At 53.9% G+C, this 25,973-nt stretch overlaps 1 protein-coding gene across 1 annotated transcript in view; it reads right to left on the bottom strand.

The window, feature by feature from the left end:
- Nucleotides 1-223: 223 nt before the first annotated feature.
- The window catches only part of Galnt2 (polypeptide N-acetylgalactosaminyltransferase 2), a 56,139-nt gene continuing 30,389 nt past the window's right edge, over nucleotides 224-25,973 (bottom strand). Inside the window, exons 8-20 of the mRNA XM_051168871.1 lie at nucleotides 24,437-24,535; nucleotides 24,186-24,253; nucleotides 23,856-23,921; nucleotides 17,156-17,277; nucleotides 15,388-15,475; nucleotides 13,900-13,987; nucleotides 13,176-13,279; nucleotides 10,095-10,221; nucleotides 7,799-7,891; nucleotides 7,527-7,610; nucleotides 6,149-6,275; nucleotides 3,372-3,491; nucleotides 224-966 (exon numbers count right to left, since the gene is read on the bottom strand). Of these exons, the coding sequence (XP_051024828.1) occupies nucleotides 811-966; nucleotides 3,372-3,491; nucleotides 6,149-6,275; nucleotides 7,527-7,610; nucleotides 7,799-7,891; nucleotides 10,095-10,221; nucleotides 13,176-13,279; nucleotides 13,900-13,987; nucleotides 15,388-15,475; nucleotides 17,156-17,277; nucleotides 23,856-23,921; nucleotides 24,186-24,253; nucleotides 24,437-24,535 (1,342 nt within the window). The 3' untranslated portion in view covers nucleotides 224-810. The remainder of the gene's footprint in view (nucleotides 967-3,371; nucleotides 3,492-6,148; nucleotides 6,276-7,526; nucleotides 7,611-7,798; nucleotides 7,892-10,094; nucleotides 10,222-13,175; nucleotides 13,280-13,899; nucleotides 13,988-15,387; nucleotides 15,476-17,155; nucleotides 17,278-23,855; nucleotides 23,922-24,185; nucleotides 24,254-24,436; nucleotides 24,536-25,973) is intronic.

The raw sequence follows: 25,973 nt of genomic DNA, 5'->3' as shown, positions 1-25,973 counted from the left end.
TAACCCAGCTGCAACTCCCTCACAGAAGTCAAACACCGATGCTTGTGGGCTGGGGCCAGTGGTTTGGGGATGCCCCCAGCTGGAAGAGCAGCAGGGCCGGCTGGTGAGGCTCCCGAGACAGCGATCCACCTGTGCTGTGGGAGCACAGGCCCTCTGCATGGCTGCGCTGTGGGGGTCACAGGATGATGTGGGGAACACGTAGGGGACGGACCACCCTTCTCTTTATATGGAGCTCGATTTAGTGTCCCACCATAGGAAAGTTCATGTTCAAATATAGCAAGGACGTCAGCGGAAGAGGGGACACGGCTGGGAGGCCGACTGATCCCAGAGGGATGAGGACGGGGGAGGACGGGGAAATGTGCAAGGGACGGTCAGCTTTGTGGGAAGCGCATTTTGTTCTTTAGACAGGGTCTTGCCTGCCTCAGCCTCCTGAGTGATGGGATTTCAGGCACTGGCCACCATGCCTGGTTCACACACATGATTTTGGAAAGGTAACAATACAAAATGGAGATTGTTGAGTTCTTGCTGGGAGGAAAGCTTGTCCCTGCTCCCTCTGTCCTCAATCAAACATGCTTGCCACTTGTCCACTTGTCCCGACTAGCACTGGGCTGCTCCTCTGCTGGGGCGTGAGCAGGAAGCAGCAGAGGGTCTGCTCAGCTGTTGCCCGGCTCGCGTCTCCATGAGGACTTGAGACTTTCAGACCATGGTGGAACACTGAGGTATATAGCTTTGCGGAAAGTTTCAGAAACACCATAACATGATCACCAAACTCGGCCGGTGTGCAGGTGGACGGTGGGCCCTTTGGGCCTCTTATTGCTGCAGGTTGAGTGAGAATTTCCACTGTTGTGACAGGGCCGGGCCACACACCTCCACACTCAGGCCTCCACTCTTGGCCGTGCGGCTGTCCAGGCACAGGTTGCTGCCCACGTGCCGAAGCTTGGAGTTGCCCTCGATCTGCTCCCACTTCTGCAGCAGACAAGAGCAAAGCAGAGAAAGGAGGTTAAGACCAGTGGGGGTCTGCAGGCCACTGCTGGGCGCACGCCTGCTGTTTCCACATGCTTTCTCTGCTCAAGAGCCACCATTCCTTCATGCTGCGTTCTCCATGTGCCACTCTTGGGGTGCATGCCAGGACTATGGTGCTCCTATGAATGCTAGCTAGCACCCTAGAAACAGCCACAGCCAGCAAGTCCACCAGCCCACTCTGCTGTGCACAAAGCCCTACAGCCCCGAGAAGTCTGAGGTGCCCTTACTCTGTTGTTTAGCAAGGAATATAAACATCCTATTCAAACATTTATGCTTTTGTTTTTTAAATAACACACACTTTTCTTTTTCTGCCCACAGCTCCTCTTTGATTAACAAGGTCAGTGGCTCTAATTAATTTTTTATACATGCACTCAGTTCCTTGAAGTATTTCTGAAAATCCTTCTGACATAGAATTATGTTTTCTCACTCCTGCCTCCTCTCCCCTTTGACTGTGTAAATGTACACAGTCAGGTGCCTGGAAGCTCGCGGGTCTCACTGACCACACAGTGCAGCCCCACAGAGACACGCCATGGAGCTGCCTCCGTGGCAGGCCAGGGGGCAGTGGAGTAGGACCCACAGCGTGAGGCTGACCCTCCGAAAGCATGGGTGAGGCGAGCAGCTCTCTTGACCCTCCTGGGTACTCCGCCTGCTCACTCAGATTCCTTGCCAACAGTGGAAGTCAGGGGCAATCGCAGCCTGCGAGAGGCCATGTCACCTGTGCCACCTCGCTCCATCCTGTTCCAGTGCTGTCAGTTCTCCCTTGTCCCCCTGACACTGGGAGCCTGCCAAGTCCTTTGAGCTGCCCGACAAAGAGTGTGGAGTTAACAGAATCTGATTCTGGCTGCTGGGCAGGGGTGGGGTGGGGGGTAGGGTGGAGGCGGTGGGGGCGGGCAGGGCTCTGTCTGCCGAGCGTTGAGGCCTCAGCCAGACAGAGAGAATGATGAAATTGCGGCTGTACCTGGAAGGCAGTCCTCAGCACTGGGTCTATCTGATAGGACACAGTAAGGTGGTGGATTTCCTGAAGTAGGTCCCTCACATCCCCACAGGTGGAGGCCCAAGGCTCTACTCATTACCCAGAAGGCCTTCCCCACTTAGAAGCTCAGTGAAGGACCCCAAGAGTAACACTGGAGCGGTGGTTTCTTTTTTTTTTTTTCTTTTGGTTTTTTTTTTTTTTTTTGAGACAGGGTTTCTCTGTGTAGCCTTGACTCTTAGAGCAATGACTTGTTTTTAAAGGTGTAGAGACCCAGATACAAGTCTCACTTTATCACTGCCTTATGTCAAAGTCACCTCAAGGACTGACTGTGTTCTCAGTGGGTCCTGGCCTTCCCTGGTTCAATGGTCATACTCTCTACATAGGGGCTGACTCAAAGTCACACAACTGCACCAACAGACACGCCTGTTTAGAGTGAGCACAGGGTGGCTGGGTCTTTGCAGAGCAAGGACAGGGCACCAGGGCTTTGGAGATGGACTGGGGGAGAGGTGACCCTTTGAAAGTGTTTCCCTGACACCTAGGATCTAAACAGGACCTGGATGCTGAACGGGCCCCCTAATCACCGATCGCTAGCCGCTAGGAGGCAGTGCGTGGGGACACTGGGCACCTGCCCCTCTGTGAGATCAGGTGAGTGGAAGAGTACTTAGCTTCGGCTCTGGTAGCCCTCAGGCCTGCTTCCCCACACGTTTGTCTTGCAGGGAGGGAGAGTGGGAAGACTGGCTGCACTGCACCAGCAGCAGGTTAGGAGGGACTGTCAAAAGTGCCTGCACTGCTGTTGATGATGCCAATTGTCGCCCTCGGGCTCTGAGAGTGGTTTGTCTCACATCCCCGGGGAATATGCAGACTGAATGTCACAGCTTCCACTGAGCTTGGACCCAGGAGAAGAAGTCACATACAGAGACGCTCCTCTACTCTCACCCGGGAGAAGACCCTGCGGTCTCACTGTGCACTCAGAGAGGGAAGTGCACCTCCCAATGCAGGTAAGCGGCTGCTGTGGCTCTGCGCCTCAGGACAACATTCTACATAACTGTTAGCCATGGAGATCACATTTGAACTCTAAGTCCACTTCCTGTAGGGTCTGGTCTACTCTGCTGATAGGTCTGTGTGTTCAGCCAGGTTCATCTCTTTAACCTTTTCGATTGGATTTTTTTGTAAAATTAAGCAGGAAGAACAAGTAGTTTATCCATATTTTTGCTTAAGAAATCACGTAATTTCACAAAAATTGCTTTGTGGCCTGAAGATGGAAATGAGACCTCCAGTGTATGAATGCCAGCTGGACCTGAGGTGTGAGGTGGAGCAGCACACAGGTATCGTCACTCGAGGACGCAGTGCCCCCCGCCCGGCCTGAGTGACGCACCTGCCTGCTGTCGTTCTCCCGGCAGCCTTGCAGCCTGACAAGCGAGCCGGGGGAGCGGTCCACCACAGTAAGGCACAGGTCCAGGTGCTTCACCGACTTCTCCTTCGTCAAGGCCCACTCCTGGAAGAGACCCCGAGGCATGCCTCACGTCAAAGTGCCATCATTGGGAACCAGATGCAGGCCCCCATGGCTGCCCCAGAGCTTGCCAGCTGCCCCCAGCCGAGGGGCAAAGCTACACCAGGCTGCTGAGCTGGCCTTGGTAGCTGCTACGTTTTGGTGTGAACACGTGGGCCCCAGCTGGCGGCTCTGTGAATCTGCACACTCCTGCAGCCTCAGCTGCCAGCCACTGTGGCTGGCAAGTTCTCCCAGTCACGACGGAATGACTCCCAATCCAGGAGTCAAAATAACCCCCCCCTCCAGTTACCTCTGCCAGAGCAGCAAGAAAAGTAGCTAATCCAATGACCAAGATGGACTGTGTCCACAGTGGCTAACACTTTCTATCAAGACTAACTGTAGTAGGCGTTTAGCTCCAAGGGCAAGTCTGAGATCCAGGTCAACTGTCTGGCTCTCACCCACAATTCCTCCTGCACTGTTTTGGAATGACTCTGGTTTGAAACAGGTTTATGAATGTAGGTTGAATCTGTGAAAACTCTGCAAGTGATATAGTGTCACTTTCAGCAAATACGTGCATAGCTGAAGTTTGCAGGAACCTGCTGCTGGCACTCACAAGGTCCTCTTAACTAGCGCTGTGGGAACAGTCCACACAGGAGCACATGGCATGAGCTGCGTGAGGGCTCTGGGTGTCTTCTTTGCAGACAAGAGAATTGGGTCACAACGCATTTAAATATTCTTGCCTATGCTTTTTAGCAGTTCAAACACATGCACACGCATGTGCACACTGAGGGCAGGGCTGCCAACCACCTCTCTGAACCCTGAAGGAGATCATGTAGAAGCATGGAAGGCTGGAGACAGAGAGGGACTCGCGGTGATGGGTGGCAGTGAAGTGACCGGATAGAAGGCCTGGGCTGGGCTTCCTGACCTCACGTAAGAGCCTGATCCATTTAAGGGTGCAGCCACCCACCCAGGCCTCTGGGATCCAGAAGTAGAGGCCTCGGCGAGGCCACCATCACACAGGGATACTGAGCTGCCCTGGCCCTAGCTTCTTGACTTTGCTCCAGCATCAGCGAGCTGTGTCCTGGTGGGGAATCTGAAGCTGCACAGAGTAGTTCGTCTGTACGCACTACAAGGATTGCCCTTTCTTTCTCAGGCCACAAGGGCAGCAGTCAGGGCGATAAACAGTCACCAGAGAAGCCGCTGCCATCTAGTCTGCTGGAGGCAAGACACTGGAGCCGAATGAGACAGGACTCACACTTCAGGGCTGCCATGGGACATGCAGTCTCCTTTCTCTCTGACAAGTGTAGAAGGTGTGTGTGGGGGGATGGGGTGAGGTGGGGTGGGGCGGGGACAGAGGAGACAGAGGGGGCTGGGAAAGCCGAAGGACAGAGAACTGGGAAGGACATAGGATCCAGTGAGCCCAGAGGCAGGAAGCTTTGGTTTTCTTTGGTCTGAGCTTTTCCTGCTAAGTTTGTGCCTTGAGACAGGAACGCTGCTCTGTGCTGCTGTGCACCACCAGCAAGAACTCACAGAGAGACCTGGACTTTGGGTGCTTGCTTCCAGATGGGCCAGGGTATGGCACTGCAGCTCAAGGATAGGAAGCCCAGGACCCCCTGGCCGACAGGACCCTGTGCCCGACACAACTGTATGTGGGCAACAACTGGACACACCTGTTTGTGGTCAGGAGCGTCTTAGGGTATGACACGTGTGGGAAGATGCTGGGGGGTGGGGGGGATGGCTGGCCAGGAAGATCACGTGAGGATATTGTATGCGTCATTACGACAAACAATACACTGAATTCCCAGAGTCTGATTTGGCTTTGCAAGCAGCAGAGGTGGCCACTTCTGTGCTGCTCCTTCAGCTACCGGGATTTGTAAAATAAGACGTAAGAAGCTTTTATGAGTAGCCATCCTTAAACAGTGCAGCCATTAGTTCTCTCATTCTGTATGTGCTGCCGAGGCTTTAGCTGGACACCAGACGACACGTCCCATCTATGCCGCCTCCACTGTCAGGGAGTGGCACTTGACCCCAAAAGCTTCACTCCTGATTAACCCAGAGGGGGCTCAGTCGTGTAGGGACACCTGCTGGTGTCATCTTTGCCTCTGGGTCCCCTCCAAGCACTGGAGTGCTAGCCACCAGCCACATGTGGCAGCTTGGATTTAAATTCAGTAGAGTTGAACATTTAATTTGCACAGGCACCTGATGGCTGTAGGTCTAGGGTACTTCTGGCACATGGGTCATGGGCCCCAGCCAGGCCTGAAGGGTTGGGGGGTAGGTAAGTGGTAAATTGTGCTAATCACCAAGCCTGCCAAGGATCAGGACCCAACACCTCCTGGTCTTCACCAGCAGGCGCTGGTCCTCGACCTGAGAAGCCTGAAGCTGAGCAGGGGCAGACATAGGTGCAGATGCAGGGCTGGTACTGGGGGAGCGGGCTCAGCAGGATGACAGAGCTGGCAGGAAGTTATAGCCTGAACCACGTCACCTTCTGCCAGTAAGCACAGCCCTCAGCACGGCAGCACAGCCCAAAGCAGACGAGCAGCGCAAGGTGTCAGTCAGTGCCTGTGACATCATCTCAGCTGGGTCTGAGGTTGCTGGCAAGAAAGAGGCCTGGGGCTTCCAGCTGAGGACTCTAGGCCTGCAGGGCAAGCAGGCTGCCCACCTACCTGGTTCCCTCCAGCATTGTGACACTCGTAAATCCCAACCACTCCGTCAGCAAAGTGTCCCAAGGTGTCCAAGCAGTTGGTCCCCTGTTGCAAGGCCCCGAAAGCTATGTCCTGGTGGTCTGGAACCCTGAAACGAATCCACTGTAAGAGCCAAGGCCGCTTCTGCAGCCCTGCACCTCCTGTTCACCATGGAGTCTGCACACGGTCTCAAGAATGAGGCAGCAGAGACAGAGGCTGGCTTCCTGTCACTCCGATGTGATGCGGCTACTGGCCCTAGACTCCTAACTCTGTAAGACCCTAAGTGGGCCAGGCCTGATGGCGCAGGCCTGTAACCCTAGCACTCGGAAGCCGGAGTGAGGAGGACTTGTGTGAGAGTTTGAGGACAGCCTGGGCTACAGAGTGAGGAGCCCCCCCCTAAAAAAAAACCCCAACAAAAACAACTGTAAATGGGAGAGGTTTCCTTGTGTCCTGGTAAGGGAGAGCTACGAGTATGCTGGGTTGTTGGGCGTCCCTCAGAAAGCCACTCACAGGGCTGAGATCTGACTCTGTTTTTCACAGGTCGAGACCTTACCTGGTAGGGCACAGCCTGTGGGACCCAGCGCATGCACACAAATGGTGAGTGTCATGAACTTAGAAAGGAGGCAAGAGCTTGGCTTCATCTTTAAGAGGCACTAGTATGGTCTCCTGATATATTTTTTAAGAGAGGGTTTCTCTGTGTAGCCCTGGAACTCAATCTGTAGACCAGGCTGGCCTAGAACTCAAGAGATCCGCCTGCCTCTGTCTCCCAAACCCTGGGATTAAAGGTGTGAGCTACCATGCCCAGCCTATGGTCTCCTGATTAAGGGCCATAATCTAAACTTCAACTGGTTCTCCTGTGTGGAAAAGATTAACTGGGCAGGGCCTTGAAGGTGAGAACGACCTGGCAGCACCTGTCGCCAGGACCGGCTGGTCCTCTACGGGGGCCATGGGTACCCTCAGGACACAGCTCATGGCCGCTTCTGTGAAGAGTGGTGTTGAGGCTCAGCAGGGCGCTGCTGTCCTTCACCCTCCAGTAGGAGCTGGGACACCATCACTGTGAACCCTACTCTATGGTCACTGGGAAGGGACAACTGAAGGGAGCCGTGTGGAGAGGACAGAAGAGCAGAATTAGCTCCCGGAGAGACAACCTCTGCCTCACTAGCTCACCTCTTAGTAAGAGGGGACAAACTAAACCAGGGGTGCTCTGGGATTCTCCCAGGCTCACACAGAGCAAGGGCAACTCTGCAAAAGAGGGAGCACCTGTGGGGTGTGGCCATGTGCTCTCCCTGGTAGCCAGCCAGCTCCCAGTCATCTTTGCACCTCAGCCTTCACAAAGTAGCCCGGGGTCTCCAGGACTTACCTCAGCTCTGGGTAGACATTGTCCAGGTACCACTTGAAGGGCTTGCAGCCCAGCTTTCTCCTGAGCTCCAGCCGGCTCTGGATACTGGAGAAGGGGAGACACAATCAGTCGGCTGCTGCTGTGAGTAAGGCGGCCTGTGTGCCGGCATCATGACTGCTCATCCCCAGCCAGGGCCTTGCTAGCACAGAACAGAGGCCCCTGCTGACACTGGCCAGCTATCCCCACCTGCCCCCAAGGTCCCCACCAGAGGGAACAAGGCAGGCAGCACTCACTTTCCATAGGGCACGTTTCGGGCAGAAGGCACCGCTGCATAGTAGAAGTTTTTGTATTCATCCATCCAGACCTCAGCTGCCCGCCGGGTGTTCCTGAAAACAAAGCAAGCCTGCCTGAGATGTGACTTCAACCCTTTCCCCAGAGGCGCCTGTCCCAGCATGTGTGCTGGGGTGTCAAATGAGGACAGTGGCCACAAGGTGGCACCGTGCAGCAGCAGCTACCTCAGGGTCTGTGGGACATGCTCAGCCTACACTCAGCGTTAGGAGGAGCCACCATCACTAACAGCACAAGCCGCAGGGACAGACTAACATGTGCTAGAAAGGCACCCCTGGCGTGACCTTCCACAGCCTGAGAGTGGATGTGTCACTACTGGCATGCTGGGAAGGGAGCTGGGTTGCCCTAACTTCACGGTCCTGTGTAGATTAGAAATGGCAGCATGAAGAAGGCGGCGCATCATGACCAGGGATGCTCGCTGTCCTTGGCTCTAGTGCGTAAGGGAGCTTGCTTCCATGACCCTTAGGGAGAGCCGCCACACACACACAGAGCTGCAGACCCTCTGCTCAGAGCAGGGGAAACGGCCTACCGCGCTCTGCCAAGGTGAATGCAGCAGGCAGTGGTCACCCTGTAGGTCAACCATTTTCTCTGCAGTAAGGTCTTTTAAATGCTGCACCTGTCACACTGAGCTGTAATCACTACATCCATTGCCACCTGGGGCCTCCATCTGCCCCATAAGATGACAAATATTCCTGTTGTCCCCGAATGGGGGAGGGGACAGACTGTTGTAAATACACTCATCCTGGTGTGCTAACTCCAGAACCTTACCTCAAGGTTGATAGCCAGGAGTGACGTACATGCGAAAATGTTCTTATGTCACGGTTTGTAATAGGAAACCCAGAAGCTCTGATGAGTGGTTGTGAGTGCACACTCACAGGTGTGGGTGGCTGTGGAGTGCACACTCACAGGTGTGGGAGGCTGTGGAGTGCACACTCACAGGTGTGGGTGGCTGTGGAGTGCACACTCACAGGTGTGGGTGGCTGTGGAGTGCACACTCACAGGTGTGGGTGTGCCCATGTGACTGAGACAGACTCTGGGTCTCCGTGTGTCCATGAGGAGCAGAAGTGATGGGCTCAAGTAGGCCCCTGGCCAACCAATGGCCGTATTCCTAGTATAGTCACACACAGTGGCTTTATTGGGAGGTGGTGACAGGTATGGGCTGGAGCCATGTCCAGGGGCTGCATCTGCCCTCCACGTCCCATCTGCCACCCAGTAAGCACAGTCAACACCACCCTCGCACCAGCTTCTGTTTCAACAGGTCCAGAACCGGTCAGGTGACCATGGACGGAGCATCCAAACACCTTGCGGTCTCTGACAGGCTGGACTCTGGTCAAACCTCGTCAAACCTGTCCCTCTGCCTGTCCCAGTCAGCTCAACTTCATGTCCCTGTGGTCCCGACCAGTTAGCATTAGCGTATCCGGTCTGGCGTATGGGTTTGCTGTGCGCCACCATGTTAGAACTGGAAAAGACTCCCAGGGAAAACCTGGTTGGACCAAGCAGCTTTTCGGGCTGTTTACTAACCTCTACTGCCAGTCACTAACAGGCTATAAGCCACCGTGTTGTTGGGTGGAGTTCAGTGTGACCTGCTTTCTGACATGGTTCCAATGGCTGCTCCTCCAGAACTCATCCTGAAATTTGGCTGCATTTAAATGACACCAAGAGGTAGGCGCTTCAAGCAGTGGCCAGGCCACGGGGCTGTGTTGTCACCAGCCTGCAGCCGATCCTTAGTCTCCTCTCTTACCCTTCACCATGTGGGGCACAGGGACGGCCACTGACACCTTGGCCCAGATGTGTCAGCCAGCAGCGCAGTTAGCTGACAGGGCTGCTCTCTATGACTCAGCCAACAGCACTTGCTTCTGCAGCACACAATGGGAAATGCTGTTCTTATCTGCACTGAGTGACAATACAGCACAAACCAGGCTCTCCCTTTGAAGTACGCGGGTAGGTTTTTGTGACCATCGCATGTCAGTCTTTCCCTGATGTCCCAGGGCTAACTCCAGCAATTGCCCTCCCCTGCCAGCCCACCTTCAGTGGCCACATCTGCTCCCCTTGTCCACCATGACGGAGCACACTGAGACAGCATCTTTTCTCCCTGGAATACCATCCTGCATGGCGGCCACTGCTCTGTTCCTCAGCCTGGGACTCGTGTATGTCAAAGGACACTGCGCCCCATCCCCCACACAGCTCCACGGTGTCCTCTGAGCAGACAGAAGGTATCTGGTCTGGCCCCTCAACACTTACCGGGCAAAGACAGTGCCACTGCCACCTGGGAACGTGTAGGGGTGCTGCTTCCGGAACACATGCCCCACGCGGCTACACGGGATGATCTCGAGGCTGCCACCACACTGCCACACGCGGAATGAGATCTCTGATGAGGAAATTCAGCAGCCGTCAGTCTGTCATAGGTACTGTCCCCCTGCCTTAGCATCAGTCTGCCATAGCTGCTGTCCCCCCTGCCTAGTCACCTACTGCATCTCCCTTTCAACTGCCGAGGGAAACCAAGGAGGGGCTGCTTCTCCAGACCATGGTCTGGAACTTTTATGGAGGAAACACTGGATGCACCTGGACAGCCAGCTCCCCAGCGCACCCAGGACTTACATGCATGGGAAATGCTACAGGACAGCAAGTCTCTCAAGGGTGATTCCTGGTTGGAAAGCAGAGCCTCCTAGACTGAAAGCATCCCAGTGACACCACAGCTGTCGACTGCAGACGGGTGCACAGACCGCATTTCTCCACACCATTTACTGTAAACTGAATGAGTGCCAGGATGCACTGGACTTTCCTGCCTGTTGCCCCCCATGTATCAGCAGGTCCAGATGCCAACCAAGTTCCCAGGGTAGTGACCAGGGACAGTCACCTGCCCTAACTTTAGCAAGACACAGGGTTCAAACAGGAGGACCAACAAGTGCCATTCTGAAAGACACCATGACATCTGTAAGAGCAAGCTCTCTAGGCTGCTGGACAGACCCTCAGCACATCCACCAATGGGATCAGAGAAAACAGGCAGGATCTTTACAGACCATAAGCTATGGAGGGCTAAGTTTTCTAGACCAGCATGCTGTTGCGGCAAGCATGGGTGCTGGAGTCTGAATGCCACTAGGTGAGTGCAGCCTGAAGCCCTGCCTAGGGCGGGGGTTGAAGGGAGGGGAAGGGAGGGGGAGAGCAAGCTAAAATCATACCAGCAGTTCCCTGGGGAAGGACAGTTACAATTCCAACCCCCTGCATGGTGTGGCCAGCACCACCTGCGCAGATGCACGGGGGTGTTCCCAACTTTTCCAGTATCGAACAACACTGAGTAAGGCGCCCATGGGAAGACTCAGCATGGAGCTTCCTAGGCAGGGCATCTGCTGAGCCAGCAGGGGGCCAGGCGGGTACTTTCAAGGCAGCTCCTTACATGAGCCCTGGGCATGGAGCACGCCTCCCATAGGCACTGGGAGCACAGACCACCTGTCCTAACAGGGCGTGCCTGGGAAAGAGCTCTGCCTCAAATCTCACCTTTGCCCTATTGCACCTGCTTTTCTTTTTCTCTATTTTTCTTTCTTTCTTTTTCTTTTCTTTTTTTTTTTTTGTTTGTTTTTTTTTGAGATGGGGCTTCTCTGTGTTAGCCGTGGCTGTCCTGGACTCACTTTGTAGAACAGGCTGGCCTTGAATTCACAGCGATCCGCCTGCCTCGGCCTCCCGAGTGCTGGGATTAAAGGTGTGCGCCACCACACCCGGCCGCAACTGCTTTTCTACACACGATGTTATGGGTCAGGAGACCAGGCCCTCTTGTCACACATGAGCACACATGGAAGACACGGCTCGGCTGTTTCTCAGGAGTCTTTGCTCTCCTCCCCACATCACAGCCACCAAGCCTGAGTAGGCTGGTAACTGCTAACAGCCTGCATGGCACCAGCAGAAGGAGCTGGGAGCAGAAAGAGCTCTGCACAAGGTGGATTCACACCACAGGCCTGGCAGTCCTGCTCAGCTTCCAAGTGTCCCCAGGGGGCAGACGACATCAGGCCTCCTCAAGGAAAGGACATCTACTCTTCTTGCCTTCCTCAGCCCCTCAATTAGTAAGTAGAAAATACATCAAAGCCCGAGCCATGCGCCCCATTCTCTCCTCCCTGGGCTCCAGGCCAGGTCACCTTAGATGCAGAGCAACCTCTGCAGGGTGACACACAGGAGGCTGGCGGACACATGGGACACATGCTGGCCCGCTGGGTGGCCCTGGCTCCTGGAGCCTATATGTAGTGCAAGGGGCTCAGGGACTGTTCAGGTTCACTAGCTCAAAGCCTTTTTTGCTCACAAAGCTCCACCTGAGCCCACCCAAGCCCACCGCTGCACTGGAATGCGGGGGGTGGAGGGGTGGAGCGGGAAGACTGGCTCACGGCCCTCCCTTCTCCTCCCATGGATTCAGAGCCTTCTATCATGCTGGGCAGAGGCATCCTACCAGATGAAACAACCCCACCAACTTCAACTTCAAAAGACACATTGGATGACAGGCTGGCTGAAGTTTGTCTTTAAAGCTAACAGGAACTATCAAAGTCTCTGTCACCAGAAAAACTACTCAAAGTGACAGTGGTGTCACTCTTCCTCCTCTCCTTGTTCCCTTCCCTCCCAGGGCATACCTGCGTAAGGACGAAAGAAACTAAACTCCTGATAGCGAGGGGTGGGGGGAGAAAGTCGGCTCTGAAAGAAGAGCACTTGAAATCAAAGGCTTCGAGTAAAACAAGAAACAAACCGCAAACAAGCTGACTAGTCTTTCACCTGTCACTCATGACATCTGAGATAGCTCCCACACAGCTCACCACCTGTAAAGTGTCCGTGTCTCATTCCTGGGCAAACCGTCTCCATGGGTCATTAAAAAACAATTCCCAAAAGCAATGGACAACGATCTGAGTATCAGGGCCCGCCCATGTGACATGCACTGCAACACTGAGTATCTTCAGCCAATGCAGCTGCTGCCCAGCCCCACGACCATTCTGCACAGTTAACCAGAGCCTCAGATACCTCATTTCTCAGTTTCGGAGGCATGGGTTTCAGACCCCTAGGTCAAAGGATGTGATAGCATCAGGGATGACCTGAGCCCTCGTCTCCTCTCCACCCTGACACTAGGAACACATCTTACCGTCATCCCTGCGGTCAAAGTCTGTGCACCCACATATGCATGTGGAGAAGCTGGCTTGCCTACCGAATGGCTGCTCTGAGGCCTTGCTAGCATGTCGCCCTGCCTCCCGCACCTCACAGGGTGAGCAGCACGCCGCCCTGCCTCCCGCAGCACCTCACAGGGTGAGCAGCACGCCGCCCTGCCTCCCGCAGCACCTCACAGCGTCCACATACCCAGGTTCTCTCCTCCCCAGACGTCCATCATCATGTCGTACTTGCCCAGCTCTTCAAAATAGAGCTTGTCCATCACAAACAGGCCACCAGCAATCATGGGGGTTCTGAGAGGGAAAGGAGAGCGAGGGTTAGACCACAGCACAGGCTGACCTCTGTCTTCCACTGTGCTCTGAGGGACTTTCACTCTCTGATGGCCTCTAGTCACTGCCTGGAGTTCCATGGAGGCTGGGACCCTCAAGTTACACAAACCATGGAAGTACCACTCGAGGCCACAGCACACAGTTCCACTCTGCGACAGGAAACACTACAGCATAAACGGGGCAAAACAAAACCAGCAGAGATTCCTTATAAGCAAGTAACTGAGGAAAAGGACCTCCAGTTCCCTGACTGTGTGACCTGGTGGCATATGCTGGCCTTAAAAGGAGGCCAGGGGGGCTGGAGAGATGGCTCAGAGGTTAAGAGCACTGTACTGTTCATCCAGAGGTCCTGAGTTCAATTCTCGGCAACCACATGGTAGCTCACAACCATCTATAGTGAGATCTGATGCCCTGTTCTAGCCTGCAGGGATATATGCAGGTAGAGCATTGTATATGTAATAACAAATAAGTAAATCTTTAAAAAAAAAAAAAGGAGGCCAGGGACCTGGAAGGCACAGAACCCCCCCACACACACACACAACCCGGTGTCCTGGAGGCTCCCCACCAGGCGGGCTCCCTGCACTTACTTTATAGGGGCGACTGGGTTTCCCTGGCGGGACCTTCTCTGCTCCGGCGTCATATAATCCCACTTGAACACCAAGTTCCAGTCAAAACCTGCCGGCCCAGGAAAGAAATGGCAGTGAGAAGAGACAGTCTCTCAGACCTGGCTGTCCCACCCTAGTAGCTTGACGTTGAGCACACGTTGACAGAGCTCACTGTCAACCAACCCAACAACCGAAACGAAGAGATGGCGGAGGGGGAGGGCCAGGGGAATGGCTGGCAGGCTGGGTACGGAGCATGGGAAAAACTTTCCCCAACCTCCAAAGCCAACGGAGGTCTGAGTTTCCTTCTGAAAACACATAACTACACGGCTGTCTGTGCGTGGTTAAGCACACATGGGTGCAGGTGTCAATGGCACCCACAGAAGAGTGCTGGAGCCGGAGTCATGGTAGCCCAACCATCTTTCCTGTCGCTCTAACCTTTTTAAAAGTTTTGATATAGGGTACTGCTTGGTAACCCAGGTCATTCTTGAACTTGTAGCCATCCGCCTACCTTGGCTCCCCCCTGCTCCCAGGATTGCAGACATGTGCCGCCATGCCTGCTGGGATTTTGTAAGAACAAATGTGAACTGTGATGCCACTGCACCCACAAGGGCTGTGCACGCAAGGCTAGGACGCAGGGACGAGTCAGAGCTAGACAAATCACAGCAGGCTTCCAGAACTACAGTGCGGCAGGCCGTGCCTCCGTGGGACCCCCGGCTCTCCAGGCACGGAGCAGGACCTCTCAGAGGCCCTAACGTCGAGGCCACAGTGCTGTCTGATGTAGTCCCCTGCTCCTCCCTCACACGGAGCATTGGAACCTCAACAACTCTTAAGTACAAAGGGGAAGCGTGGACAGGCTTCTCTTGGCTCCTGGAGGGGACCAGAAGGTGACATTTGCAGGCTGTGTGAGCCTGCAAGACACTAGCCCATTCACACAGACAAAGGCCACCCAGTGGTGAAGCAGCCTGTGGTCGTGGGGCTGGGCAGGAAGGGCCAGAGGCCAAGCTTGAGCACAAAGTTGAGACTGGTGCCTGGTGGGTGGGCGGTGAGGAGGCCACTCCAGGGCGCAGGCTGGCAGGGCGGCGAGCTGGCCAGGCATGTAGGCTACAAGAGGAAGGCGGGAGCACGCAGAGGACACAACAACAGGTTCCAGGCCCAGTCTGCAAGTCCTCGGCTCCATGTCTCAAGCCCTGCCTCTTGCTGTCACAGCTCTGGAGCCTCTCAGCCCAGCCCCGCAGTGGGCAGAGGCTCCTCTGCTCCCGTCTGCAGGGACGTCATATGTTCCCCTAGCTTTACTAGGGGAAGGAGGATGGGCTAAAAGGGTTGCCAGTGGGGTGGTCTGTCTGTCAGGAAAGCACAGCCAATGAGAAAGCACACTACTACAGTGTGAACTCCGTTGTTACTGTCACTGCTGGCCATAGGACAGCAGTGGTCAGAGGCCTACCATGTGGACCAATCACAGTTGACACCTACCGCCCTTGAGGTCAGCAGAGGCACCCACGTACTGGAAGTTGTCCATGTTAATGACATCGATGATAGGGGAAACAACCCGAGTCCTGTCCTGAGCAGGGACAAAGGAAGAACAGATACTTGTTAGGACCCAAGAGCTGCCACCCCAACAGGCCTTCCCTTCAGACACCAGGTCCCACGATGGGCATGGTGGTGGCATGAGAGGGGACAGCTGACGACCGGACACTTCTACTTTTTCTCCCAGCCAAAGGCCCGGGCTGTACAGTGGCCCTGAGCCCTGATTAGGACCATGGGTAGATGTCAAGAGTCAGAGAACTAAGCTCGACCACCCTGTGTCTGTCACCTTCTCACGACCTGCACTGATGACGCTCAGGAACAAACTCATGGCTCAAGTGCCTACACCACAAAGCCAGGAAGGACTTCTGGGTGCAGGTGGCATGGGATGCGGGGGTCACCATCACCTCCTACAGCTGACTGGGGTTGTCAGATCCTAGCTCAACGCCCCTGTGATTCTGCCAACCACACCTCCCTTCCATTGACCCTCTTGTTCATGCCACAGTGCCACTCTGCTGGGAGCAAGCACACGGCCTTTGACCTTTGACCTCATGAGAGTGTGGCCCTAGAGAATGCTTGTTAGCTGAAGAAAGGCCTAGAAGTTCAGCAACAGGACCAGTTCTGCTCACAACCACTCTTCAACAGTGTTGGAGTCCACCCTGTCTGCCTGCCTGCCTGCAGGGTAGTGGGGAAACAAGCTTTGGGCCACGGAGAAGAGAGCAGCACTCTCTGTGGCCACCCCTGCCTCCCGTCAGTCTGGCCCTGGAAGGCTGAGGCCAATCTGCTTTTACATTCCTTCTGCTGACAAGAACCACACAAGAGCCCATCATTTTGGCCAGCTTCCTCCTCAGCTCGGGGGTGGGGGCGGTGGGGTTGAGGGGTGGGAGCGGGTGGGGTTGAGGGGTGGGAGCAGAGATGAGGCACAGATGCCCAGCTAAGGGCTCAGCGGAGCCTGCATGGCAATGCTGCCACCTGTGTGGTCCTGGATGTTACTGAAGACCCTGAAGCCGGGTTTCCTCACTTGTCAGGTGAGGGATGGCACTTGGTGTGCCACCCAAGCCCAGCAAGAGGCAGACAGGACTTCTGGCAGCTGCTGGTCCCTTAGCATTTGTGACTTGCTGGCTGCTGTTATTTGTGCTAAGGTGCACTGTGCTTTGTTTCCTTTCATGTTTCCTTTGCTGCCCCCAAAGAAGTACTTTTCATAGCAGCAGGGAAAGTCAGTAAGACCAGCAGAAGGCACAAAAAACAAGCCCAAGCTAAACACAGCGCTGGTGGTGATACTTCTAGAAGGCAGAATGTGCCCAAGTGTAGTCAAGGATCATGTTGACAAGCCCACCAAGGGCACCATGGTAGCCTGTTTGTTTCTCTTTGTGGGTCTGGAGCAGATAGTCTGTCCTTACCAGGCCAGAGGACTATCACTGTCTTCCTCCCAGACATCCCACCACATGGAGCTCCTACCAACATGCCACCCAGCTGGCTGCATATCTTCCTGTGTGCGTGCGCGTGTGCGTGTGTGCGCGCGTGCGCCTGCCCCCATGACTAGCCACCTCCTTTTCCCAGGCTCTTGCCAGCTCCATGGAACCTGTCTTCCACTGGTGAAGTGACTGTTCTGTACTGATGGGACACCGTGAAAATGTCTAGGCATCATGTCCTGCCCAGGGTTAAGAAAACCCACAGCTAGGGTGTACAACACACCCTCAGCGTGACTGAGGCTCACCTCAGCAACCCGCTCCAACAGCGGCTCCAGCCATCGCTCATTGCACTCGCAGTGACTGTCCAGGAAGGTCAGGACCTTGGCCTGAGCAGCGTCCGCACCCCGAACCCGAGAGCGCATCAGACCTGTGGAGATAAGTTCCAAGTGTATGAGAGAGTGCACCCTGGGAGTCCGCCCGCCACTGCCAGCGGCACCTGCGCCCTGTCACAGAAGAGCTTGGGTGGAATGCACTGCTGTGCAGTCACTGGGGCAGATTCAAACAGTCCAACCGACTTTGGGAGAGATAGCTCTCCTAAGGCTGCTGCCCCAAGAAAGGCCTTCACCTAATGGAAGTCATCACCCTCATCAGCCATCAAAAGAATGACTCAAGCACCTCACTCTCACAGCCACAGCTCCCTACTTAGGGAGATGGTGTCACTCCACACACAGAGAGCTAATGGTGCCAGGTCTGGCGGTCATAACACCTGTTGCTACACTGCAAACAGCTGTCTTCATACAACAGAGACAAGTCGAAACCGAGCTATGTGGTTGTGATGCGAAATCAGGGTCATTTTGGCCCCATTCTACTTGCATAGCTTGCGATCAGTTGTGACAGGCACTTCGTCATAACAGTCTTATCATCAGGTGTCCTCCACACCTGGACGGGAAGTGGTTCCTCACATGAGCAAGGACAAGTGTTTTAAGTTCCTTTTTGTATGAGCAAAATCAATTATCAAGGACTTGTCAGCTGTATGCTACACCAGGGCAAAAAGACGAACTGTCAAGCGCAAGCCATGCAGACCCTTGCTCAGGAAACAGCTACAATGGTGGGGCTAAACACAAGGCAACTGAAGGGGCTTCCGAGAAGTCGCTGAAAGCAAGAACTTGAGGGGATTCAACGCTTGAAAGCAGAACAGCAGAGCGAGACCCCGGTCTGCGTGGGCTTGCCCTCACTTCCCAGAGTGCCTCCTGTCTGCTGACTGCAGCCCTTTCAGCTTCAGGGGACCAAATGCAGGGCTTCTAGAGTGCCTGGAAAGGGAGTAAGAAAGGCCCCAGTCTGGGGATAAGGCCCCAAAGCCTTCGCCAACTCCTGGCTCGGGTAGCCACAGGAACAGAGCAGCCCAAGACCAGCCATGGCCAGAGGAGCCGAGCCCTCAGCGGCTCTCTACACCAGTGGACACAGGGTTTGGAATTTGAGCCTAGCTGAGTAAACCGAGTTTGGAAAACACCTCTACCCTACAGAAATCGTAGAAGGTTGCAATTAGAACACAACCGTTTTGTGAGTAAGAGATCTACCCAAAATGCACTTGCCTGAACGAAGTACGTCGAGGCACCTACGCCATGCGTAAGACCGTATCTTCTGCCGTTGTACGACTGGGATTTTAAATCTACCCCCTCCCCACAAAAGCTCACATGTTGTAGCCTTGGTCCCCAGCTGCTGGTGCTGAGAGGTGAGTGAACTGTAAGGCTGTCAGTCTTATCAGGAGTCAAACTCCTCACTTGGTGGCACTATGGGAGATGAGGTGGCGGCAAGTAGGCAGAGCCTGGCTGGGGAAACAGGTCACTAGAAGGGCACAACTCCTCAGACCCTGCCTCTTCCCTGTTCCACCACAGCTTCTACACTGTGGTGTTTGACCTGACCTCAGACCCAAATGACAGAACCAAATGACATGGATTGAAAGCCTGAAGTTATGAGCCAAAATAACCCTTTCCCTGTGGTGAGAATTTTGGTTTCTTTAAAATCATGGAAACGTTGTATGGATGTTTGTTTTAATGCAGGTTGTGGGATATGAGGGCTGCTGCAGGTTGTCCACAGCAGCTGACTATGATTTGTCTAATGCTCTGGCAGGGGCGTGATTTTGCCAGCTGCAGATGGTTTATGCTTGGAATTCTGGAGACTCCTCAGAGGGGATGTAAATGCAGAGCCCCTACAGTGGCAGCTGCTCCTGCTGCTGCTGCTGTTGCTGTACTGCTGCTTGTTGGTTGGAGAAATCCTGGCCGTGAAGATCAGACTTGCCCCAAGAACTCGACAGCCCATCAGCAGGCTGCCCCTCTAACCTTCTTTCTCTCCTCCCTATGGGAGGGATGGGATGGTGCAGGAGGCAGGAGGCAGAAAAAAGAACCCAACAAAGCAGCCGGAAGCCCAGCTACAGTCCCCTCTCTACGTTTCTTTTTCTAGGCATTTTTTTCCTCAGAGGTGAAGAACACAGCTAGTAACTGCACTCCGCTGAGTATCAAAGGCGAATATTCTCTGTAGAAAAATGAAACGACTCAGAATATCTATAATACAACCTTCAGAACATCCATCGTACAACGAAACACCATTAGAAAGGAGGACAGAGAACACGGACCACACCCAAGGGAGAAAAACACCTCAACTGAAAGTCACCCTGAGATGACTCTGATTTGGAATTAGAACATTAAGATTTAAAAACGGCTATTACCATGTCCCAGAACTCACGGGAAATGGATTCCGTGAGTGAACGTGGGGGGGGGGGTGTGGGAATCTCAGCGGAGAGATGGGGACTGTAAGAGAGTCAAATGGACATTCCCATCTCCAATGAAGAACTCACTGAGTGACCCTCAGGGCAGAGCAGAGCTGGCAGGGGGACCAGGGCGCCTGAGGACAGTCAACAGAAACAGATGAAGGGAGATGAAGACACAATTATGGGAGCAAAGGCTAAAGTGTCTATGAGAGCTATGAAGTGGCTGTGGGCAGGCAGAACTGAGGCAGGACACGGGAGCCACGCCTGGACACACGTGGCCCATTATCCTCTAAATCCGTGGAAAATATCAACTCACATATTCAAGAGTATTTTGGCAAACCTGAAGCAGGATAAATATATATAAAAATGAGGGTGAGATGATCAAATCTGACACCAACAAATATTCAGGAGGGCCGCTGGTGCCAGTGACTGTCACATGCAAGGGACAACAATACATATTGTGACTGTGCTCTGAAAGAAAAACAGCTGGAAAAATGGCTCAGTGGCCAAAAGCATTCTCTGCCCTTCCAGAAGACTGGGGTTCAGGTTCTAGCACCCACACCAGGTAGCTTCCAACCACATGTAACGTTAGCTCTAGGGAATCTTGTTCATCTTCTGGACTTTGAGGGTACACACACACACACACACACACACACACACACACACAGTCTCACACATACACACATACCCCCTCCACACACACACAGAAAGAAAGAAAAGAAAAAACAGAAGACAGGTAGATACTGCAACATTTTAAAGAGCTGAGGGAAAAACTCACAGTCAAGTCTCTGGACTGAGAAGATACCTCTCTAATGATAAAGAAAATAGATTCTTCTGATAAAGAAGCTGAGGGAGGAGAGTCCTGAAAGGAACTGTCTAGGCTGAAGGACAAACACCACCCACAGAAATGCGAACATATGCGGGGCGGGAGTAGCAGACTTGGGGGCAGAGTCCCGTAGCCCACCTCTTTTTTCTTTAAAAGAAAAAAGATTTTTAACCTTGCACTGTGTGCATTGTGGGGTTTACAACCTAACAGATGAAAGGTGGCTGCAATGGTACATGAACAGGGGAGGGGAGCGAAGGGGAGGGAAGGGCAGGGCAGGGGAAGGGAAGGGAGGGGGAGGGGAGAGAAGACAGGAGACACCCAGGGCTTAAGGACAGTAACACCAATGCCAGCTGTCATGACCCGAGTGAGTCTGTGTGTTTCCTTAGAGAACCTACAGATGTGGCTCCTCGGGACCACATCCTCTGTTGCTAACTCAGTCATCTGTGCCATGGTTCACACATGGGGCGTGAGGTCAGTGTACACACACAGCTGCCACACATGGGTCTGGCTTCTGCATTCACCATCCGGCACAGCACAGAGGTGCAGCTCTTCCTGAGGGAACACCTGAGCTTTTCTTAGCCCTTGCTGGCCTTGTCCCATCAGATGCTCGTGGCCTCAGGGGCTGACGGGAGCCCTGCAGCAGGCCTGCTCAGGGTGTGAGGCTTCACCGTCTGTGTGGTGTGGCTGACCGGGTTTGGGGAGCAGTGGGCTTGGCCACAGCGCTGGTTAGAGTCCAGTGAGCCTGCTGTTGCTTACAACGCCAAGCCCCCCCTTTCTTGTGAGTTTTTTTGCTTCGAGTATTCTTCAGCCCCAGCTGAAGCCTGTCGTCTCGGCAGAGCCTTGCTTCCTTTGTGCTTCCTGGAGGAGCCCTCTCCGCCTGACGCCACTGTGCACTGGGCACTTACTATGTGCTGCCCTGTAACTTCTGGCAGCAGCTTTAGAGCTTCACACTCATATTTATTTCCAAAACTAAAAGGTAAGCTCCCCAAGGGCAGGAATAATAACCTCACATAAGCCTCTAGTTTCTAGTACAGTGCAAATCACATGTTAAGTGTTTAATAAATGCACGTTTTTCTATTTGTTATTTTTATTTTTTAAGGGTTAGTGGTTAAGAGCATTCACTGCTCTCCCGGAAGACCTGTGTTTGGTTCCCGGCACCCAACCCTCTGTGACTCCAGCTCCTGGGGATCCGATGCCTCTTTCCAGTCTCCACGGGGATCTGCACACATATGACAACTCACACACAGACGTGCACATGTACAAATTTTTAAATTAAAAAAAAAAAAAAAAAGATTATGCCGGGTGTGATGGTGCATGCAGGTGGATCTCTGTGAGTTCAAGGCCAGCCTGGTCTACAAAGCAAGTCCAGGACAGCCAGGGCTACACAGAGAAACCCTGTCTCAAAAAACCAAGCAAGCAAGCAACCAACCAAACAAACAGATTATTGCTGGGCTGGACAGCTGGCTCAGCAGTTAAGAGCACTGGCTGCTTTTCCAGAGATTCTGGGTTTGATTTGCAGCACCCACATGGTGGCTCACAACTGTGTTTAAGTCCAGCTCCAAGAGATCTGACACCCTTTTCTGGCCTGTACAGGCACCAAGCTCGAATGCATTATAGCGACACACATGCAAGAAAAAAAAAACACCCATACACAGTAAGTTTAAAAAAAAAAAAAAAAAAAAGATTCCTGCAAGAATGCCTTCCTGCCGTGACTGGAGCTGCACATGGGGACCTGGAAGAGCAGAGTCTGCACTGACTAGGGGGCACAAATGCCACTCCTGGGTCCACGTCAGCCTCACACGGTGGAGTGACAAGAGTGTCATCACTCTAATTCTGGAGGGTGAGCCCCGACAGCAGCGCACCTGAGACGCCCTGAGAAGCTTCCAGACCCTGCAGTCTTTTCTGTAACTGCCCACGTAGGTGAGAATGACAGCTGGCGATGGGCTGGCATTTGCAAAATCACAACAACATGACGTGACAGCTCTCTCCCCGCTTGGGATGGTTCTCCTTCAGCGGGCTGTCAAACGTGTATCTGTGATTATACGGCATGCCTGGAGCATGGAGTCGCTGCGCTCCTTGTGGCTAAGCCTTAATGCTATCTCAAGCCCTCGCTGTCAAGGCACTGATGGGACTCCCTGGCTGTGTGCGAGGGAGAGACAGAAGCCAACTTTCCGCATGTATAAATACACATGTGGGTTGAAAATGCGCGTCCCAGTTAGTTAAGCTGTGACTGTCCTTCCTGCATCCACTGGGACGGGGCTCCTGGGCAGCTCTGCTGGAGCGAAGGAGACAGCCAGCTGCCGCTCAGCTGAGGTACTGCTGGGCCAGGAAAAGCGGATGGAACGGGAATCCCCGAAGAAGCCTGTCTGTGTAGAAGGCCACACTGACTGGCTCACTGCCAAGTTTCAGTGTTGCAGATCACAAGCCATTGGCTTCTCCTGTTTTTACTAAATTTTAATTTTCTATGCGTGTGTGTATGTGTGTGTATGTGTGTGTGTGTGTGTGTGTGTGTGTGTGTGTGTGTGTGTATGCAACATGTGCATACTACCTGAGGAGACCAGAATAGAATGTTGGATCCCCTGAAACTTGTGGTTGCAGAAAGCTTTGAGCTGTCATGTGGGTGCTGGGATTTAAACCTGGGTCTTCTGGAAGAGCAGCCAGTGCTCTTAACTGCTGAGCCAGCTCTCAGCCCCTCTGGCCTAGTACCAAGCATCCCATGACCGCTGGGTCTTCAGGGGACAGACCCCTGCCATCCACCAAGACTGCATCTGCACCCACAGCAGAGGCTCCCTGGCACTCCTGACACTTGTCTAATTAATGTCCCCACCACAATACGTGGTAAATGACACATGACAGTGTGCTGTGACTAAGTTCGTGACACCTCTTCCACAGCAGCCGTCACTCGGGACAATCCTGGTTCCGTGTTTCTAGGCCATGGCACCTGTGTTTGACTCAGACTAAACCATTTTTTCTTCCTTCTGAAGCAAGAGTGGCGTATCACAAGCTTGTGACGGTCAATCTCGACTGTCAATCTGACAGGACTTAGAATCACCATGGAAACATACCTCTGGGTATGTCTAAGAATAATTTTCTAAGATTAGGTCAAAAGTGGGTGGCAGCATCTCATGGGCCGGGGTCCTGGACTGCCTAAGAAGTGAGCTGAGCACCAGTGCTCATCTCAGTCAGACTGCTGCGGGCCCACTGTGTGTCTGCTTGCTGAGGGCCCACTGTGTGTCTGCTTGCTGCAGGCCCATACTGATCAGCTGCCTCACATTCCTGCCCCCATGGTAGACTGCATCCCTTGAGCTATGACCCCAAATAAACACTTCCTTCTTTAAACGGCACTTGTTATACCAATGAGAAAAATAACTCACACACCGTCTCAAAAGGGACAAGAAAGGGACCGCCTTACCTTCTCGCCGGTCGTTCCTGAGGACCCTCACCTTCTCGATTTTCCCCAAGAGGGCCCCGTCCTCAGCTAAGGAGAGAGGAGAGACAGAGACTGGTGAGTCTACACAGGCTCTAGGCCACAAGGCCACACACTTATGGGAAGCTCTTCCCCTGGGATATCTGAGGACATTTCTCTCCTGCCCTAGGTGTCTGCTCCACCCCAGACTGCGTTAGGCCACTCCTCCCAGACACCCCAGACTGCGTTAGGCCACTCCTCCCAGACACCCCAGACTGCGTTAGGCCACTCCTCCCAGACACCCCGGAGCAGGAAGGCTGCTGAGGTAAAGCTCACGGTCATTGCTGTAGTCATCCACCAGAATGATCTCTTTGATGAGATGCGGTGGGCTCCTCTTCAGGACACTGAGGAAAGACAGAGGGACGGAGCCTTGTAGGGGAGAGCTCTGCTCGAGGCTCCTCTCCCCTTAGGCTCCCAGCCTCAGCTAGAGGAGCCAACAGCTAGCTACCCAAGCCCCATGCTTGGCAGCTGGTGTCAGGTGCCCCCGACACTTCTGTGAGACACTTCCAGATTTCTGTTGGCCTCACCTGACCACCGTCCGCAGCAGGGCTGACCTGGCTTCATTGTGAAATGTGATCACCACGCTGGTGGCTGGCAGGTCCACCCGCCACTGCTTGCGCTGACACCTGAGGAAAAAGAAAGACTGCCCTGTAAGCAATGGATGACCCCTGACTGACAAGCAGGGTGGGCTGCAAGGCCAAAAGGCTACAGTCAGCCTGCCAGCTGGGGAGTTCTGGCATCAGCGCAACACAACGGAAGCAGAAGACACAGCCAGGTTCTGCTTACAGACAAGGGAGCTCTGCTACCTGCATGAACTGAGAACAGACACGTAACACATATAGCACATGCTCTACAGCAGGGAGGCCCTCCCACCCTCAGGCAGACACACCTCAGCCACGCGCCTGCCTCAGCTCTCAGCTGCCCTTTCTGGGGGACTGACGTCACTGCTTCCCCTGTAACAGGCACAAGCTGCTTGGGTGATTGGCTCTAACAGTATGGAACGACCTGCCCAGCCTCCTCCGAGGAACCTATGACAGTGGACAGCTGGCAGGACTGGCAGGTGAGCAGGCACATTAGGACTATCTCAGGCACAGGGCTGTAAGGAACTAGGCCTGCAAAGATGGTGGGTGGCTCTGGACCTCTGTGTTTGCTGCTGCAGACGCCTCTCACTTGAGTCACTGAAGGCCAGTTTTAAGGACACTCCGCCTCTTCTGGGCCTTGGCTGAAGACCATCAAGTGTCACGTGGTCAAAATACACAGCAAGGAGAATACAGCTCAGTAGAGCTCAGGTGACGACTCCTTCCGGGCCAGTCTGGGGACGCTGGCACAGAGCTGTCCCAGAGTCTCCACACAATGCCGCTGGGAGGGCGAGGGACTTGTCAGAGCCTTGGGAAACTGTCAGAAGTGTCTGAGTGCAGCCGGAGTCCAGAGTCCCCAGTGGTGACACCACTGACACCGTGCCACTAACACCAGGGCGAGAGGAAATGCAGCGGTGGGTGCAGCACGGTGGAGAGGCGTGCTGAACTGAGTGGGGAACCTGTATCTCCCAAGCTGACCATCCCCCATACCCATACTTGTCATCTCTTCTGGTGGCAGAGCCTTCTACGGCCCCACATACCGAAGACTCGGTTTACCCTACAGCTCCCCCAGTCAGTGGGAAAAGGACATGGATTTGGAAAGAGCCCTGGAGCTCAGCCATGGCTCAACACTCAACCGCTGGGCTGGGCGTGGATGCTGGAGCAGCAGCAGCTGGGCACCAGCAGAGATGCTGAGAGGTCAGGCTCTAAGCCGCGCCCTCGTGCTGCGTGCTTCCCCAGGCCCGACAAAACAAGCTCAGACCTCGCAGTCTGAGCGTAAGGAGAAGAGCAACTTGATTACACAGCAATTAGGCTGCGGCTGCACAAGGGGCGTCGCTGGCTAATTTTAGTCATTGTAGTAAGTTCCTTTTAATTAATCACAAAAAAAAATCGTGTAACAGTTGTTTGTGGGGACGGAATTCTGCAGTTAGCACCTGGGCCTTCATGGACAAGCAAACTAATAAACTTAGCAGGGAGTTAGACTGAA

Source organism: Acomys russatus, chromosome 26, assembly GCF_903995435.1.
Source record: "Acomys russatus chromosome 26, mAcoRus1.1, whole genome shotgun sequence".
Classification (NCBI taxonomy): Eukaryota; Metazoa; Chordata; class Mammalia; order Rodentia; family Muridae; genus Acomys; species Acomys russatus.
Note: the sequence above shows the minus strand (reverse complement) of the source record. Positions and strands in the feature narration are given on the sequence as shown.